The sequence below is a fragment of the Aotus nancymaae genome, unplaced genomic scaffold, assembly GCF_030222135.1.
Source record: "Aotus nancymaae isolate 86718 unplaced genomic scaffold, 86718_ANA_hifiasm-v0.15.2.pri h1tg000059l, whole genome shotgun sequence".
Taxonomy (NCBI): Eukaryota; Metazoa; Chordata; class Mammalia; order Primates; family Aotidae; genus Aotus; species Aotus nancymaae.
The window spans coordinates 39,931,303-39,947,556 of NW_026988473.1; the positions used below are offsets into that span (position 1 = coordinate 39,931,303).

General features: G+C 37.5%; 1 protein-coding gene across 2 annotated transcripts in view; it reads right to left on the reverse strand.

Annotated features, from left to right (window-relative positions):
- Positions 1 to 1,126: 1,126 nt before the first annotated feature.
- PRMT3 (protein arginine methyltransferase 3) overlaps positions 1,127 to 16,254 on the reverse strand; it is a 137,298-nt gene continuing 122,170 nt past the window's right edge. For both annotated transcript variants that reach the window (XM_012456488.2, XM_012456490.2), the window contains one exon: positions 1,127 to 7,172. In XM_012456488.2, the coding sequence (XP_012311911.1) occupies positions 7,063 to 7,172 (110 nt within the window). In that variant the 3' untranslated portion in view covers positions 1,127 to 7,062. The remainder of the gene's footprint in view (positions 7,173 to 16,254) is intronic.

Here is a 16,254-nt window from a genome sequence, read left to right on the forward strand (position 1 = left end):
AAAACTAGAAATGTGGCAGTAGCAGGAAAGAGAAGTGGAGTCAAGATAGGAGCTAGAGCCTATTATGCTAATTGTGGAGCTGTGGAGGGAGACGGTGATGATGCAGGGGAAAGGGGAGAAATGCTGACAAAACATCTGAGTCATAAAGGGAGTGGGGTGTGAGGCACGGGGAGAGTGGCTTGGCGTTGGTCTGAAGTACCTGAAGCTTTGTTATATTTAAGAGTGAGCTGAAAAATAGGTAGTGAGATCAAACTGTCGTTGGAGTTCTGGGTTACGGCCAATTCTAGAGGATGACCAGAGGGGTGAGTAGCTGAGGTCAGGTGGAGGCAAGATCATTGGAGGAGGTCAATGAACCAAAAGGTCAGGGAATAAAGGATCATCCACTTGAGAACGGATACTGACTGATTAGGGAGGAGAAGTGTGGGCAGTGAGTTAGGGGCTAACATTTTTAAGGATGTGATAGAAGTGACGGTTGCAAGGGTGTACACATTTGTGAAAACTCATCATACTATGCAATGGAAATGTGCGCAATTTACTGGCAAAACAATGGAAAGAAAACAGGAATGAGGTGAGTGACCTGGAGGTGGGGTGATGATGCTGACACGGTTAGGTGGTTAGTGTTAACAGTCTTGATGACAACTGATTAAAGATGTAAAAGCAGCAGAAGTAAGGAGAATGGTCTATGATTGGCAACCAAAAGCAAGTCTCCCACCTCACAGCCAAGTCTGGGGTGACGAGAGGTGTATGAGAAGATAGCTACCATTTAAGGCTTCAGGGGAAGCAGTGATCTCGCCATAACCTCAGGATTTTAATTAGAAAATGGGGATATTTAGCACTGCATGAAGATTAGAAATGGGGGATGCAGAATGAATTGTGAGACCCGGGGATCTTGGGGTGACTGGCATTAATAGGAATAAAGGGCATCATGAAATGAGTCCTGATGATTCCCAAACAATGTTTTCAAGGCTGGGATTGTTGGCAGAGAGGGAGGTTTGTGTCTTGCCAGAGTATGCAGAATTCTTGGGGTTCCACATTCCATCTAAGCTGATGGGGTGGTCTGGTCTGGTCTGGTGGGTTCACTTGTATCAACACTTTGCAAAATGATTTCAGCTACTCAGTTTTGTTTAAGAATATATTTTAAAAACTAACAGTTATACAACATTACAGAAAGTTTAATTACAGGAAAAAGTCACTTATAATCCAATCACTGGTACTTTTTTTTTTTTTAGCATTTTAGCATGTGTAACCTTGTCTTGCTTTATCTAACATTTTTATCACGAGCTTTTCCATGCTGCCTTGATGACATACTGACTTTTCTTGAATGCATAATATTCCACAAAATAAATATACTATAATTAATTGCCTCCTTTATTATCAATGTTAGATTATCCGTATTTTAATTACAATGAAGTGACAACATTTTTGTGTACATTTAGCCACACTCTAGGACTAACAATGTGAACAGCTCCACATTAACCAGGATGTTGAGACAGTAGATGAAAACTTTATTGGAAAGGTCAAATGAATTACTAAGATATCTTAAAAGTGCTTTATCATTCTTCTTGAAAAGTTTACTCTAACTTTATAGCAAGGAAACATTCAAAATCATGAAGAGACTTAAGACAGATGAGCCTTCAAGTCAACAAGGCACGTGTGGATAGCTGTGTAGGCACTTTATGTATCTTGCTGTGGCCCCATGCCTCAGTGCAGCACAGGAAGGGCATTAAGGAGTCCCAAGACTTGTTAAAACTGCTAAGTTCCCCAACTGTCTCTCCTAATGTTGATAGTTTTGGGTTCGGAGCTATCTTGAAGACCATTGCAATTACTTTCTTTAAGGCTCAGAAATCATTCACTAGCTGGGTTATTTTGTAGCTCATAGGCAGGAGTCCACCATCTCTAGCTTTAACATGTTCTGTTTAGGCTGGGAGCGGTAGCTCACACCTGCAATCCTAGCACTTTGGGAGGATGAGGTAGGTGGATCCCTTGAGCTCCGGAGTTAGAAGCCAGCCCGGGCAACACAGTGAAACCCCATCTCTATAAAAAATACAAAATTGGCTAGGTGTGGTGGCACGGGCCTGCAGTCCCAGCTACTAGGGAGGCTGAGGTGGGAGGCCAAGGTTACAGTGAGCCAAGATAGCGCCACCGCACTCCAGCCTGGGTGACAGAGTGAGACCCTACTTCAAAACAAACCAAAAACAAACAAAAGCTCTGTTTGAAAATGTCTTCTGGTCTTATTAATCTTTTTAAAGTTGATAATCAGCTACAAAGTTTCAGTTGACTAATTCCCTTTATACCAGGCACTAATTGTTACAACTCAGAACATCAATTTCATGTATGTAAATACTGTTATTTATTTTTTTAGCAATTTAGGTTTAATGAATCCTGTGTTCATAGAGCAGTACATCCAGTTACTTAGCTCTACATTAAAAAAAAATAGTTCTTAAAAATCTATGTGTTCTATTTGTGCATTCATATCTTCTCTGCCATGACCATTAATGAATTCTATGAAGAAATAGTTTTATCTATGGTATTAGCCATCTCTGCTCCTTTCTTGGCTGCTGCTAAAAAAAAAATTATCTCATCTGAGTAGGTTTTCTTTTTTCTTCTCTCCACCCCCTGCCCCCCACCCAGATGGAGCCTTGCTCTGTCACCTGGGCTGGAGTAAAAAGGCAAGGTCTTGCCTCACTGCAACCTCTGCCTCCCAGGTTCAAATGATTCTCCTGTCTCAGCCTCCCAGGTGGCTGAGATTACAGGCGCCCAGCGAATTTTGTATTTTTAGTAGAGACGGGGTTTCACCATGTTGACCAGACTGGTCTTGAACTCCTGGCCTCGTGATCTGCTCGCCTTGACCTCCCAAAGTGCTAGGATTACAGGCGTGAGTCACTGCGCCTGGCCTGAGTAGGTTTTCTATACAGATTATAAATCTTTTTTTTTTTTAGACAGAGTTTTGCTCTTGTTGCCCAGCCTGGAGTGCAGTGGGTAGAGCTCAACTCACTGCAATCACTGCAATCTCAGGTTCAAGTGATTCTCCTGCCTCAGCCTCCTGAGTAGTTGGGATTACAGGCATGCACCACCACACCCAGCTAATTTTGTATTTTTAGTAGAGACAGGGTTTCACCATGTTGATCAGGCTGGTCTCAAACGCCTAACCTCAGGTAATCCACCCACCTTAGCCTCCCAAAGTGCTGGAACTGTAGGCATGAGCCACCGCGCCCAGCCTCAGATTATAAATCTTATCTAAATTTGACTCAGAATTTACTTCCCTATTAACACCTCACTCTCAGCTGTAAGAGCAAATATGTAACTTGCTACCTTTACAAGCCTTATAGGACCAGAAGTTGGAAAACTTTCTCTGTAAAGGGCCAGCTGGTAAATATTTTCAGCTTTGTGGGCCATACAATCTCTGTCACAATTACTCAACTCTGCCGTGATAGTACAAAAGCAGCTATAGACAGTATAACAATGAATTAAGTGTGGCTGTGTTCAATAAAATTTTATTTATCAAAACGGGGCAGGTGGATTTGGCTCGGGGCTACAGTTTGCCAACCCTGCATTAGACAGGGCTGGACCTCGGGCATCTCACCTATCTGCTCTTTCACCACAAGTTAGTCTCTCTTGAAGGAGTGAAATAGTATAAACAGTATAAAGTTTTTAAACTATTTTGTTTTAGCAAATGATTTAAAGTGTGGCTGAAACTCTATGACAGTGTTGCAAACCTAACATGTTTTTGTTATTCTGCTACATAGAAAAATCTGAATACCTGGCGATTTTGGGTATATGTATATGTTATAGCCCAGTAGCTTAAATTATAATTTTTAGCATGGTCATTAAGAGTGAAGTGGCATATCATATTGTTTCAATTTCTCTTGATGAAAGCTTGAGAGCATGTCTGGTAAGACTCTCTAATGGATTGATCTCAAGTCACTAACTTCACACAATATATTTTACATAATCCATCATAAAAAGTGAGGTAGAATGCTGAAGGACACAGGTGGACTACACTGATTAATCCACATTAAGTGATTAAGGAAAAAAAAAAAAAAAACAGAACAACAACTCTGTAGAACCAAACAGGGATTGCTTCAAAGTTAAACTACAGCTGCCTGATTAACCATGGAGTGTGCTCCATGGTCATTATGGCTACTTACTGGACCATTCTGTACACCTACAGTTCTGTTTTCTTGGAACACTCCTTCTGAAGTGCTCTCTTCAGACCACAGTTCTGCTATAGATGACCATCATATTGAAATGGCCCCATGCATTTCAATAGAATGTTAGTTTTCTCAAAGGAAGATGGGGGAAAATGTATTTTCTTAATGGAAATAAAATCCCTGGAACAGAGTAAACTGATATCTATAAATGCCCATCTGTCGCAACATAAAAGCACACTGTATTTATCATTGTCAAAGGCTACAAAGTACGTATTTTTCACAGCAGTTTGAAGGTGAAAATCCTAATTGAAGAGCTAACATTTGGACAGTTATGTTCTCATAAAATGCTTGGATACACAAATAAGAATGTCCTGGTCTGGGAAGGCTAATTGAAACGAACAAAAACCCACTAACCGTAGCTGGGCTAGTCATAACCTGAAGAGAATAAGAAGTGTCACTGGGTGAAAATCCCATGGAAACCTAACAAGAGTTCTGAAGAGAAATAATTTTTAAGAAGTAGTTTATACAATAGAAAATACTTGGTATTAACTTACAAAAGAGAAAAAACAAACAAAAAAACCTGATAGTTTTTGGTTCCTTTAAAAATCCATTAACTCTTCTGGGCCTTCTTATTTATCACCCAAACCTACTCAAATTTGTATAGGAAGCCATTCAAGACAAAATCGCAAGTAGTTTAAACTGTATTATCAGCACCACACATTTCTAGTAATGGTCTGAATTCAAATCCATGGTGAAAACAAGCTGACTGCTTTACCCAGTGAAAGCAAATCATGCTTATGAAGGAAGACTGGTCTTAAAATCATCATTTGTATGCTGGTTACTCTAATTACAAAAAAACAAACAAACCCATAAACCATCATTTGAAGAGGTTTTCCCCCTCATTGCTAGGCCAGTTTTCTAAGAGACCAAAGACAATTTCTTGTTGAAACAGATCTTACCACTTTAAATATTAATGTCCATCATAATCTTCTCACCAATTCATGTACTAGGGGAATAATTACTATCTGATGAACATGATAATTCTTAAACTGATCTAATGTACGTGCCATATATTTTTGGAGGGGAGTCCTTGAATGAATAATGATGATTCTATCACCCACTATTGTCTTCTATGTGCCAGGTACTGATAATTCTTCATTTATGAACTCATAAATTGGCACGTTCACGGAGGGAGAAAGAAGTTAAGGAAAGTGACTAAGATCATATGGCAAGTAAGAGCTGGAGCTAGGATTTGAACCGAGGCACTGACTCCATGGCTTATGCTTCTCAACACTATGCTAAGCTGCCTGGTGTTATGTCTTGTTTTGACAAAGAACCAACTGCTGAACTTAAAGGAGGCATGTGGAACGCGTCTCCTTAAAATCCTTATTTTCTTAAAAATAATCCCTTTGTTAAGCAAGACTTGTTTTAAATGCTTCTGATTTTACAAAAGGTCTTCATATGTTAAAACTTATCTGAGTGAAGGAATGAATGAATGATGGGGCCTAACACTGTCGCCCAGGCTGGACCTCCGGCGCCCGAGTGATCCTCCTGGCTTAGCCTCGAGTAGCTGGAACTACAGGTGTGCACCACAATACCTGACTAATTTTTTGGTAGAGATGGAGTCTCCCTATGTTGCCCAGGCTGACCTTGAACTCCTGACCTTAAACAATCCTCCTGCCTGGGCCTCCCAAAGTGCTGAGATTATAGATGAACCACCATGCCCGGCTCTATTTTTACTTTTAATTAACTTTTTTTTTAGAGACAGAGTCTTTCTCTGTCACCCAGGCTGGAGTGCAGTGGCAAGATCTTGACTTACTGTACCTTCCAACTCTCGGACTCAAGCAATCTGCTCACGCATGCACCACTACGCCTGGTTAATTAAAGAAAATTGGTACACACCTGGTCTATGTTGCCTAGGCTGCTCCCAAACTCCTGGCTTTAAGTGATCTTCCTGCTTTGGCCTCCCAAATGGTGGTATGATAGGTATGAGCCACCACACGCAGCTGAAATATTTTATAATGCTACTAGTTGTTTGATACATTTTATTGAACTTTTTCATTCTACATTTCAAACTGAATCAGTAACTACAAATGACACAGCTTTATCGCGTGCTAAGTATAGTAACAGTTACATATTTAACCTTTGCACATAAATTTAGGTTGAAAAAGATAATACATTAGCAGATAAGTACATATTTATCCCAGTCTTTAAAAACTGTCATGAAACCTAGGATAAATGTATTGAAATTAGATTTCCTGGGCAGTACTAGAAATCTATAGGGCTCAGGAATAGTCACAAAGAGGGAAGAGACTACAAAATGAGAACCTTGAGTGTGGTAGATAGGACAGTCAACTAGGCTGTCTGTATACATGATTTATGTAAGAAGGCTGAAGCTCTTTTCCATATTTTAGTTTCTTACACTAATGTTTCTTACATCTGATTTTCTAGCAAATACAATTAAAAACTCCTCCTCAGAGGAATCTGTAATAAAATGTGTATTATCTATTACTAGTTTAATGAAACATTACCCAAATAACTAACCAATTTCTACTGTTTAAAATTTGTAGTAAGAACTTATTAAAAACAAAAGATTATCACTGTTCCAAATGTAGGCCAATATAAGTGATTCTCAATATAGATAAACTCAATGTGGGAGTTACATTTGGTTAAATCTGGCCGAGCCAACTTCTAAGAAAATGATTACGTGGCAGACGACGAGGATCAGCTGATTCCCTTCCTCAGCTGAACTACGTCAGATCTTCACAATAAGAATCTCTCTCTTATTGAGGAGGCTCATTAGAAAAGGGTCCATGATCCATCCATCTGCTCACATAAAACCTGTTCTCTCCTGCTGACCCACTCTACCCCCACATTAAAAACTGCAAGGTAGTGTGCTTTTACGGCTTTTTCACTGGAGACTGTAAGTTTGAGTCGAATTATTCAATGTGAGGGTCACGGTGAGAGAACGTGGATCTTTCTTATTCTTGTGAACTGTGACCTTTCCTTTCAAGGTTTCCCCTGTAAAAGAAAGGCAAAAATTGTTAAGAATTGAAGGAAGACAGTGTAGCAGAAAAGTAAATAATGTATACCTAGCACTTCTTTTAGTTGTGATGTTTTACTACTTTTTAACTTTATTAATTTAAAATTATTTTTTGAGACAGAGTCTCTGTGGCTCAGGCTGGATGTTCACTGCAACCTCCGCGCCTCCCAGGTTCAAGTGACTCTCCTGCCTTAGCTTCCTGAGTAGCTGAGATTACAGGTGCCCACCACCACGCCTGGCTAATTCTTTTGTATTTTTAGTAGAGATGGGGTTTTGTCATTTTGGCCAGGCTGGTCTCAAACTCCTGTCCTCAGGTGTTCCGCCCACCTCAGTCTCCCAAAGTGCTGGCATTACAGGTGTGAGCCACTGCACCCAGCCCTGTTTCATTAATTTAGAATGAAGCAAGAACTAACCACAGACCAGTGTCAAATCCTTGTGAAAGAGAGTAAAACTACCATGGTCATGCAGGGTCAAAGGAAGCATTTTACTGAAACTCCTGAATATGAGGCCCTATGGTGGGTTCTGGGCATCTAGAAAAAAGAGGTCCCTGCCCTCAAAGAGTTTGTGATTAAGGGTGAAGAAAAAAGCTATACTAACAATTATACAATAGGCATGTGTCTAAAGTGTGCTGGAGGTGAGCACTGGGGATGGCTGGAAGGCAGTTAAAGGCAAGGTTTCACAAGAATTAATGAATTATCCGTGGCCGGGGATAAAGTCATGGTTAGCCAGGCTTAAGGAACGTACATATAACGGTATTTAAGGAAGAAAAAACACAGAACCTTCAGGAATGGTATTTTGAGGCACTGAAAATTACAGCTGAGAAAATGTAGAGGCACGTGACAAGGCCATTGGCCAATAATGCACTGGTGCTGTAAAAGGGAAACAACTTACGTATGTGAAACAACACAAATAAATCGCTTGTCTTTGCAAAGGCTGATCTCCTAAATTCTGTATGTTCCAAATTTTATCGTATTCCAAAATGTAATTATCTTTGTACTTTTCTAATTATAAATACTTACTTAATTTTTCATTTATTTTAAAGAGCTGTTTAAAAAATAACAAAACAGGGCCGGGCTCACACCTGTAATCCTAACACTTTGGGAGGCTGAGGTGGGTGGATTACGAGGTCAGGAGTTTGAGACCAGCCTGGCTAGCATGGTGAAACCCCATCTCTAGTAAAAATACAAATAGCTGGGCACAGTGGTGGGTGCCTGTAATCCCAGCTACTCAGGAGGCTGAGGCAGGAGAATCGCTTGAACCCGGGAGGCACAGGTTGTAGTGAGCCGAGTTCGTACCACCGTACTCTAGCCCAGACTCTGTCCCCTACCCCACCACAAAAAAACAAAACAAAAAACTGCTAAGTTGTCTTTGATCACTATTCCTTGCTTAAATAATATAAAGAGAACACCAAGTAGAATCAGGAATAGCTTTAGCATCTGGATGGATACAATGAGGCTCCATATAATGACTGAGAAATTCTATGTAAAACTATTAAAGTACTGAATCAATATTGTATTTTTTAAAAATGCAGATTCCCCATATTCTAGGAAAATTATCTGAATGCTTTTCAAGATGGTAGTGAAATAACACAAGTAAAACATAACAAACCACCTAATAGTTATGTTTTTTCAGACTATAAAGATTCCATTACTGATACATTCTCTGCATCTTCGCAAAAAAGGTGAGACTCATAGTTTAACACAAAATTCAGGAGTTGAATAACAGAAGAAATAACGTGGCCCAAGGGGCAATCCACTCAACAAAAGATAATAATTTTTGTGTAGGTGCATGTTAATGTGTATATTTGGCTTTAGCTTTTATATCTGGCCTATTCCTCTATTTTGTTAAGAAAATGATATAAAACTATCTCATTATGACATGTTCACCGATAGGGGACATTGTTCAGATAGTTCTATAAACTTTATGAAGTTCAGGTTAATCATTAGATAATTTATGCTTACATTTATTCAATACTTTGCGCTAGACTCTATTCTAAGGTCTTTACACGATTTAGCTCACTTAATGATCACAAGATATTACTATGAGGTGAGTGTAGTTTCCTTACTCAAAGATGAAGTTCAGAAAGGGTTAAGTAATTTGCCCAAGGTTATACTGCCAATTAGTGAAAGAACTAGGATTTTAAGCAGTTTAAGTCCAGAACCCATGCTCCTCAATTGTACTCCGGTACATCCCTATCTCCATCTAAAAAAAAAAAATGATGACTATAGCTTTAAGTATACTATAATGAACAAGAAATGGCCTCAATTTTACTGCCTTGTGGTCGATTATTAGTATATTAAACACATTTAAGATTTTTCTATTTTGACTTTTCTGTTTTGGCTGTTTATTTCTTTTTAAATCAACATTTAAAAACTTCTATTTAAGTTATTTATTGACATTAAAACTGGGAACAAACAACCACATTATGATAAACTGACATTGTTTTTGTAAATACATGACAGAGAATAGTAATTACCAACTTTATCAGGTTTAACTTCTGTTATTGAATTGCCAACACTGAATCAACAAGCTTGATTTTTACAACACAGTGGCTTGTTCCTTTTTACTTATAAGCACTATGTCTTATATAAAGTACTTAATTTAATTGCTGGTATAAAGTAGTTCATATATGAAAAGACAGATAATGTACACTTGAGATTCAAAATAATAAAATGACTTCCACAGACCCAACATAAAGTAAGTATTCTAGATGTCCTAGTCAGGACATTAAAATGTGGAGGAAAAAAAGGATATAAATTGTGGGGTGGTGAGGGGGGCAGGAATTAAAAGTTTTCATTTGCATAACACACGGTTTTATACATAGAAAATCCTATGGCTTTATGCAAAGAAGGCTACTAGAACTATTTATTCAAGTTTAAGTAAGGTCTTATGATTTAGGATCAAGATGTAAATCTATTTATACATACTAGCAATGAATAATTTATGTAACAGCACATACAACAGCTTCAAAAAAGCATAAAGGCCAAGTGTGGTGGTAATACCAGCACTTTGGGAGGCTAAGGTAGGCAGATCACTTGAGGCCAGGAGTTCAAGACCAGCCTGGCCAACATGATGAAACTCCATCTCTACTAAAAAGACAAAAATTAGCTGGGCATTGTGGTGTATACCTGTAGTCTCAGCTACTTGGGAGGGTGAGGCATGAGAATAGCTTGAACCCAGGAGGTGAAGGTTGCAGTAAGCAGAGATCATGCCACTGCACTCCAACCTGGGCGACAGAGTGAAAGTCAGTCTCTCTCTCTCTCTCTCTCTCTCACACACACACAAATACTTGAGATAAATCTAACAATATATGTCTGATTTACATAAAACTACAAAACAACTCACACTCTGCTCATGGGTGAAAGACTCAATGTTGTTAAGATGTCAATTCTCCCTAATCTATAGATTTAACAAAATCCCAATCAAAATCCTAGCAGTCTTTTTTAGGGTAGAAATTAATGAGCTGGTTTTAAAATTTATTTGGCAATAACAAGGACCTAAAATACCTAAAACAATTGTTTGTGTAAATCTTGCCATTTTTTTCTTATTCAATCTTATAAAGACTGTCTTAAAGGCATAAGGACATATATACAGATCAATGGGAAAAATGAGAGCTCAGAAGTAGATTTATATACATATGGTCAATTAATTTTTGATAAGGGAGCCAGGGCAATTAAATTGGAAAAGGATAGTCTTTTTAAGAAATAATGATGGAACAAGTGAATATACATTTGGGAAAAGATGAACTATTATTAACTTTTAAATTTAACTCAATTAGATGACAAACCACCCAACTTGAAATTAAGCAAAATATCTGAGCAGAAATCTCAAAAGAAGATATAAAAATGGCCAATACATATATGAAACAATGCTCAACATCACATCAGGCAAATGAAAACTAAAAGCACAGCTATAACTACATACTCAATAAAGTGGCTTAAATTAGGATACTGAATCTTTTTCATAAGTGTTAAAAATGAGGTGGAACAACTGAATTCACAGTAGTGCTAGTCCTAGGAATGTTAGATAGTAATTTTTTAAAAATTTGTCAGTTTCTTATAAAGTTAAATACACACTTAACCATAAGACTAATTCTACTTCTAGGTATTTACCCAAGAGAAATGAAACCATCTGTCTGCACCAAGACTTTTACCTGAATATTCATAGCAACTTTATTCTTAATGGCCCCAAACTGGAAAACAATCCAAAAGTCCAGCAGCAGGTGAATACCTAAGCAAATTGTGGCATGGCCATACAAAGGAGTATTATTTGGCAATAAAAAGGAACAGCCTAATGATAGATGAATCTTAAAAAGATGCTAAGAAAAATCTTTTTGGAGTGATGGAAATAATCTGTATTTCCACAGTGGCGTATATAATTTTCAAAACTCATTGAGCTGTAGAATCAAAAAGTATGAATTATATGTAAATTATTTGTTTAGAAATGTGGTACCTTAAGAATAAACACAGACAAATGAAATGTAGTACAGAAATCAGATCAGTTACGGAGATTGAAATAGTAAGTGGGGCATTTTAAGTCACTGGGGAAAGGATTCAATAAATCATACAAAAATAGTAATATATTTGAATTGAATTGAATAATATAATTGAATCCTTTATTTTAAAGGATGAAGCCAAAGCCAGAAACCAAAAGGAAAAGGGTGACAGAACTGTGCCCCAGAACTTAGTGTAATTAAAGAAAAGTTTGAGATGATGGACATGCTAATTATTACCGTTACCTGATCACTATACATTGCACATATCAAAATATGTACCCCATGAATATGTAAAATTATTAATAAAACATAAAATACTGAAAATTAAAAAATGAAAAAAATTCTATAAAGGAAGATAGTTTAAGGAAAGAAAAACAGATTGAAGCAGTTTAATTTTTCACTTTGTGCAGCAAGTATTTTTTAAGTCTGAATTTTGAATTGATTCCTTAGGATTATCAGAAGTGTAATTCCTTCATAAAAGGTATGAAATATATTCCAGTGTCACATTCCTGCCATCTTTATCAACATCGTTATTAGAAACCAGACATAGAAAGAGTAAATGAAAACAACAACCAGAATGTGATTGCTCCGATCTGTATTTCAAATCAGAAGTGATAAGTACTAATAATTATTTACCATCTAAAAAATCTGTTTGGTGCATTTACCTTATTGCTTTTCTCATTGCTGTATATGAGGTATCACTAGTAAATACTTCTTTTAGTACATTTGCTCTAATGGTTGCTGCTCTTTCATTTACACTGCCTTTCGAGCATTAAAAATATGTAAGTTGTCTTGTTTATAAAAGTCCTATTCAATCCTTAGTGTAAGTCAAAACAGAGATGTTCCATGGTGCTTATAAATCCAGTTATCATATTAATTTCAGGATCAAAGGATGCACCTATAAGAGTTCTATTCATTCCTCAGTTTAGAAATAAAAGGCCCCAGTCAAAATGAATTAGTAATGGATAGTTCTGTTAATTTTTCAAGAAAGAAAAAAATTTAAGCATCAATATTAAATAAACAGCTGCAAAATTAACATAACTGCCATATATATAAGCTTATGCAGATAACTAAGATTTTCATTTCTTAAAATGAAATACAAGTAAATATTTTCCATAATTGTAATTTCAAAGATGTGGGTGCACACACACTCATTTAAGTTAATTAAATACCATGAAGGGTCACAATAATACATACATAATTCACACTGCTGAACTCCTTTCAATCGTTCAGACCTAACTAAAGTGCCAAGGTGGTGGCTATAATACCAGAATGAATCAGAGTAATTAATCAGTGTCAAATAGATATAAAATGACTGATGTTAAGTGTGTGCACTGTGGTGAGAGCTGGAAAGAACACTCTGGAGCTGAGCCGCATGAACTTGGTTTTTATCATCAGCAGACGGCTGTTAGTGTACCACAAAGCAGTGCCACAGTTCAAGAACAAAATTGATTTCATTGTAATTGTTATAGTGTATTTTGTAGAATTAATTTCTTCCAGAGCAATAACATTTCATTTCCCCAGGAAAAGGAAAGAAAGACACACAAGTCATTATTAATTGCTGTTAAAACTTAAAAGTTTAAAAAGGAAAAAAAAAACCTCCCAGATTCTCCATCATATAAAAGCTTACTATGTACTGTATAGACAAAGAGAAATAGCTTTATTTTATCATATTTTCAAAGCCAAATCACATGAAAAAGATTTGAATTTTTAAATATTGCCATATTTACTTACAATAAAAGTTTATACAATAAAATTGTATATGAATTTTAAAGGGAAAAACCACCCTGAATTTAAACTTTAAGTGTCCTCTAATTCCTTTACAAATACTCATTCTATTTGGTGGTGAATTAAAAAAATACAAATACTCATTCTAGAAGGCTGGTCCTTTATTCCCATAATGCTGGAAGTGCTCAAATGTTTAGCCTGCCTCTTCTGGAATGATTTTTAAAACTAGGTTGTGATTAAAAACAAACAAAAATCAAATGAAACTAAAAAAATTAGACCCATTATTTTATAGTTCCATTTTGTTTTTAGCCAAATGTATTATAGCCAAATTACTATTTTTGGCAAATCGTTAGTCTGAGAAACTCACATTGATTTTTTTCTGTTGTCTAATTATGAAGTCTGCTCCCAAGGACAGACTTACTGATATTGGCAGGAGGCAGACCAAATTCCTAGGTAGATAGGGACAGGTCAGCAGTGAAACCCAACCTTCAAGCCAAAGACTGTTTAAAGCCTTAAAACTGAGCTGCCAGTGCCGGGGAAAGTCCATGATCAGAGAATACCCTTGATGCCTTTTAGCTGACTGAATGGTGCTTTTTCCAGGCCCACCCATGGATCAATCAACTTGTACTCCCCCATTCTGAGCCCATAGAGACCCCAGACTCACTACACAGGGGGATACCTGCTTTCAGGCCGATACCTGCTTTCAGGCCCCCTTCACACAGAGGGCTACCCACTATGGGTCCCCTCTAGTTGCTGAGAGCTTTTCTGTCACTCAGTAAAATTACTCCCAGCTTTGCTCACACTCCAGTGTCCATGTAACCGCATTCTTCTTGGTTCTGGGACAAGAACCTGGAACCCACTAAATGGCAAGTGCAAAAAGAGCTGTAACTCCCTCCCGCTTGCCAAGCAATGGGGAGAAAAAGGCACTGTGTACCAGTCCCCCATTGCCACGCTGTGGGCGGTAGGAACAAATGAACTGTAACACAAACATGTAACACGCCTCCCATTTGCAGTGCTGTGGGCAGCAGTAAGGAGAGAGAGCTGTAACAGTTCTTGGGGGCTCAGACCTTGGGACTCCCTGGGTGAGAGTCATAACACCCCTTGAGGCTCCGCAGTTGCTGGCATCTTCCAGTTTTCAGGCACCGTTGCATCCTCTCATCCAGATGCTGGTGCCCAAGGCCAAAGCAGGTCAGGCACACCCAGCCTAGCTGTGGGCTGGGTATGGATTCCGGGGCATGAGCCCAGTGCAGCCTGCCAGGCCGAGTGGGCAGAGTGAGCCCAGAGCTGAGTAAAACCTGGGCAGAGGCACTGCTGGCTGCAGAGATTTCCAGCTGGAAAAGTGGCACCAAAAGAATCCCATGTCATCATTACCAAAAAAAGATTTGCCATTACTGAAGACCTGAATACACACACATCTAGGCAAAATAACACTAAGTTACATTGACAGTATTTTACTTATCTTGTCATATTACCTTCTAAACGCTAAGCTTTACATATAGTAATTTTTCCAAATTGGACTCACAGCTTCATTTACTTTTATCTAACAATCTTACAGTGCATTGAGTCAAAAAGCTACTTTAAGTTTAAATATAACTACAGAGAACTCATTTCAGCCACACCAAGGTAAGTTTGAACACTAACCTGCTCAAGTGCAATAGCATGATGAAATTTCTGATAACATCAAAGTCGGCAAAATGGGCCAACCAAATATGGACACTAGATGACCTTGGCATAATGTTACCCAAGGTGATGGAGAAAATTAGATTTCAATGACTATATTATTGTACTTACTCATGTATTCAGCAGAATATTTATAATATGTCAAATACTACATCAGATCAAGAAGGAATGAGGGAGGTAAATAACTCATCTTCTATTACAACTCTAGCATACTAAGTTGTAACAAAAGTGTGTATGAATTTGGGCAATCAAGGATGGGAGCAATTAGCTTTGAAGACATTTAAATTTTACAGAAATTAGCTATGTCATAAAGGGTAAGTTGGACTTTATCAAGTGAAAGGTCAAAACAATCTTCTGGATAGAAAAATATCTTGGACAAAAGCAAGAAAAAGAAAATGAGCTTAGAATGAGCAATCCGTACAACTGGAGTATATGAGCTTACCTGGGGTTGTAAAAGAATGGGGTTGGATATCATGAAAAACTAGGGTCAGATTGCAAAGGGTCATGGTAAGGAGTCTGTATTTTATCCTGAAGATATTGACTGTCCAATGAGGAGTAAGGCATTACTTACATAAAATGTGTTTGAATCTTGCCAATATCTTACTTTCATAAACCACCCCAAAGTCTCAAATATTATCTCTCATCTTCCAAAAGTTTTACAGTTCTAAGCTTTTAGATTTACATTTATGATCCACGTAGTTTTTATGTATGTTAGTTTTTGGATATGGTGTGAAGAATCATTATTTTCTCACACCAATATTTACTTGTTCTAGCAGCAATCAAAAGATTACCCTTTTAAATCAACACTGCCCATTTGTAAAAATTTAATTATACAAGAGTGGGTCTATTTCTGGATTATTTGTTATACTGACTTATATGGCTATAATACACACTGCTACTATACTGCATAGATTAATATAACCTTTTGTGGTAAGTTTAGAAATAACACAGCATAAAGATTCCAATGTGGTTCTTTCTCAATTAATTTGGTTATTCTAGGCTTTTGATTTCTATGTAAGTTTTAGAATCAGCCCATTAATTTCTATAAAACTGAGATTTTGACTGAGATTGCACTGAGTTAAAAAAGAAAATTCTTCTATGAAGAAGTAACACTATAACAGTATTAAGTGTTTCAATTAAGAGTACATCTCTCCATT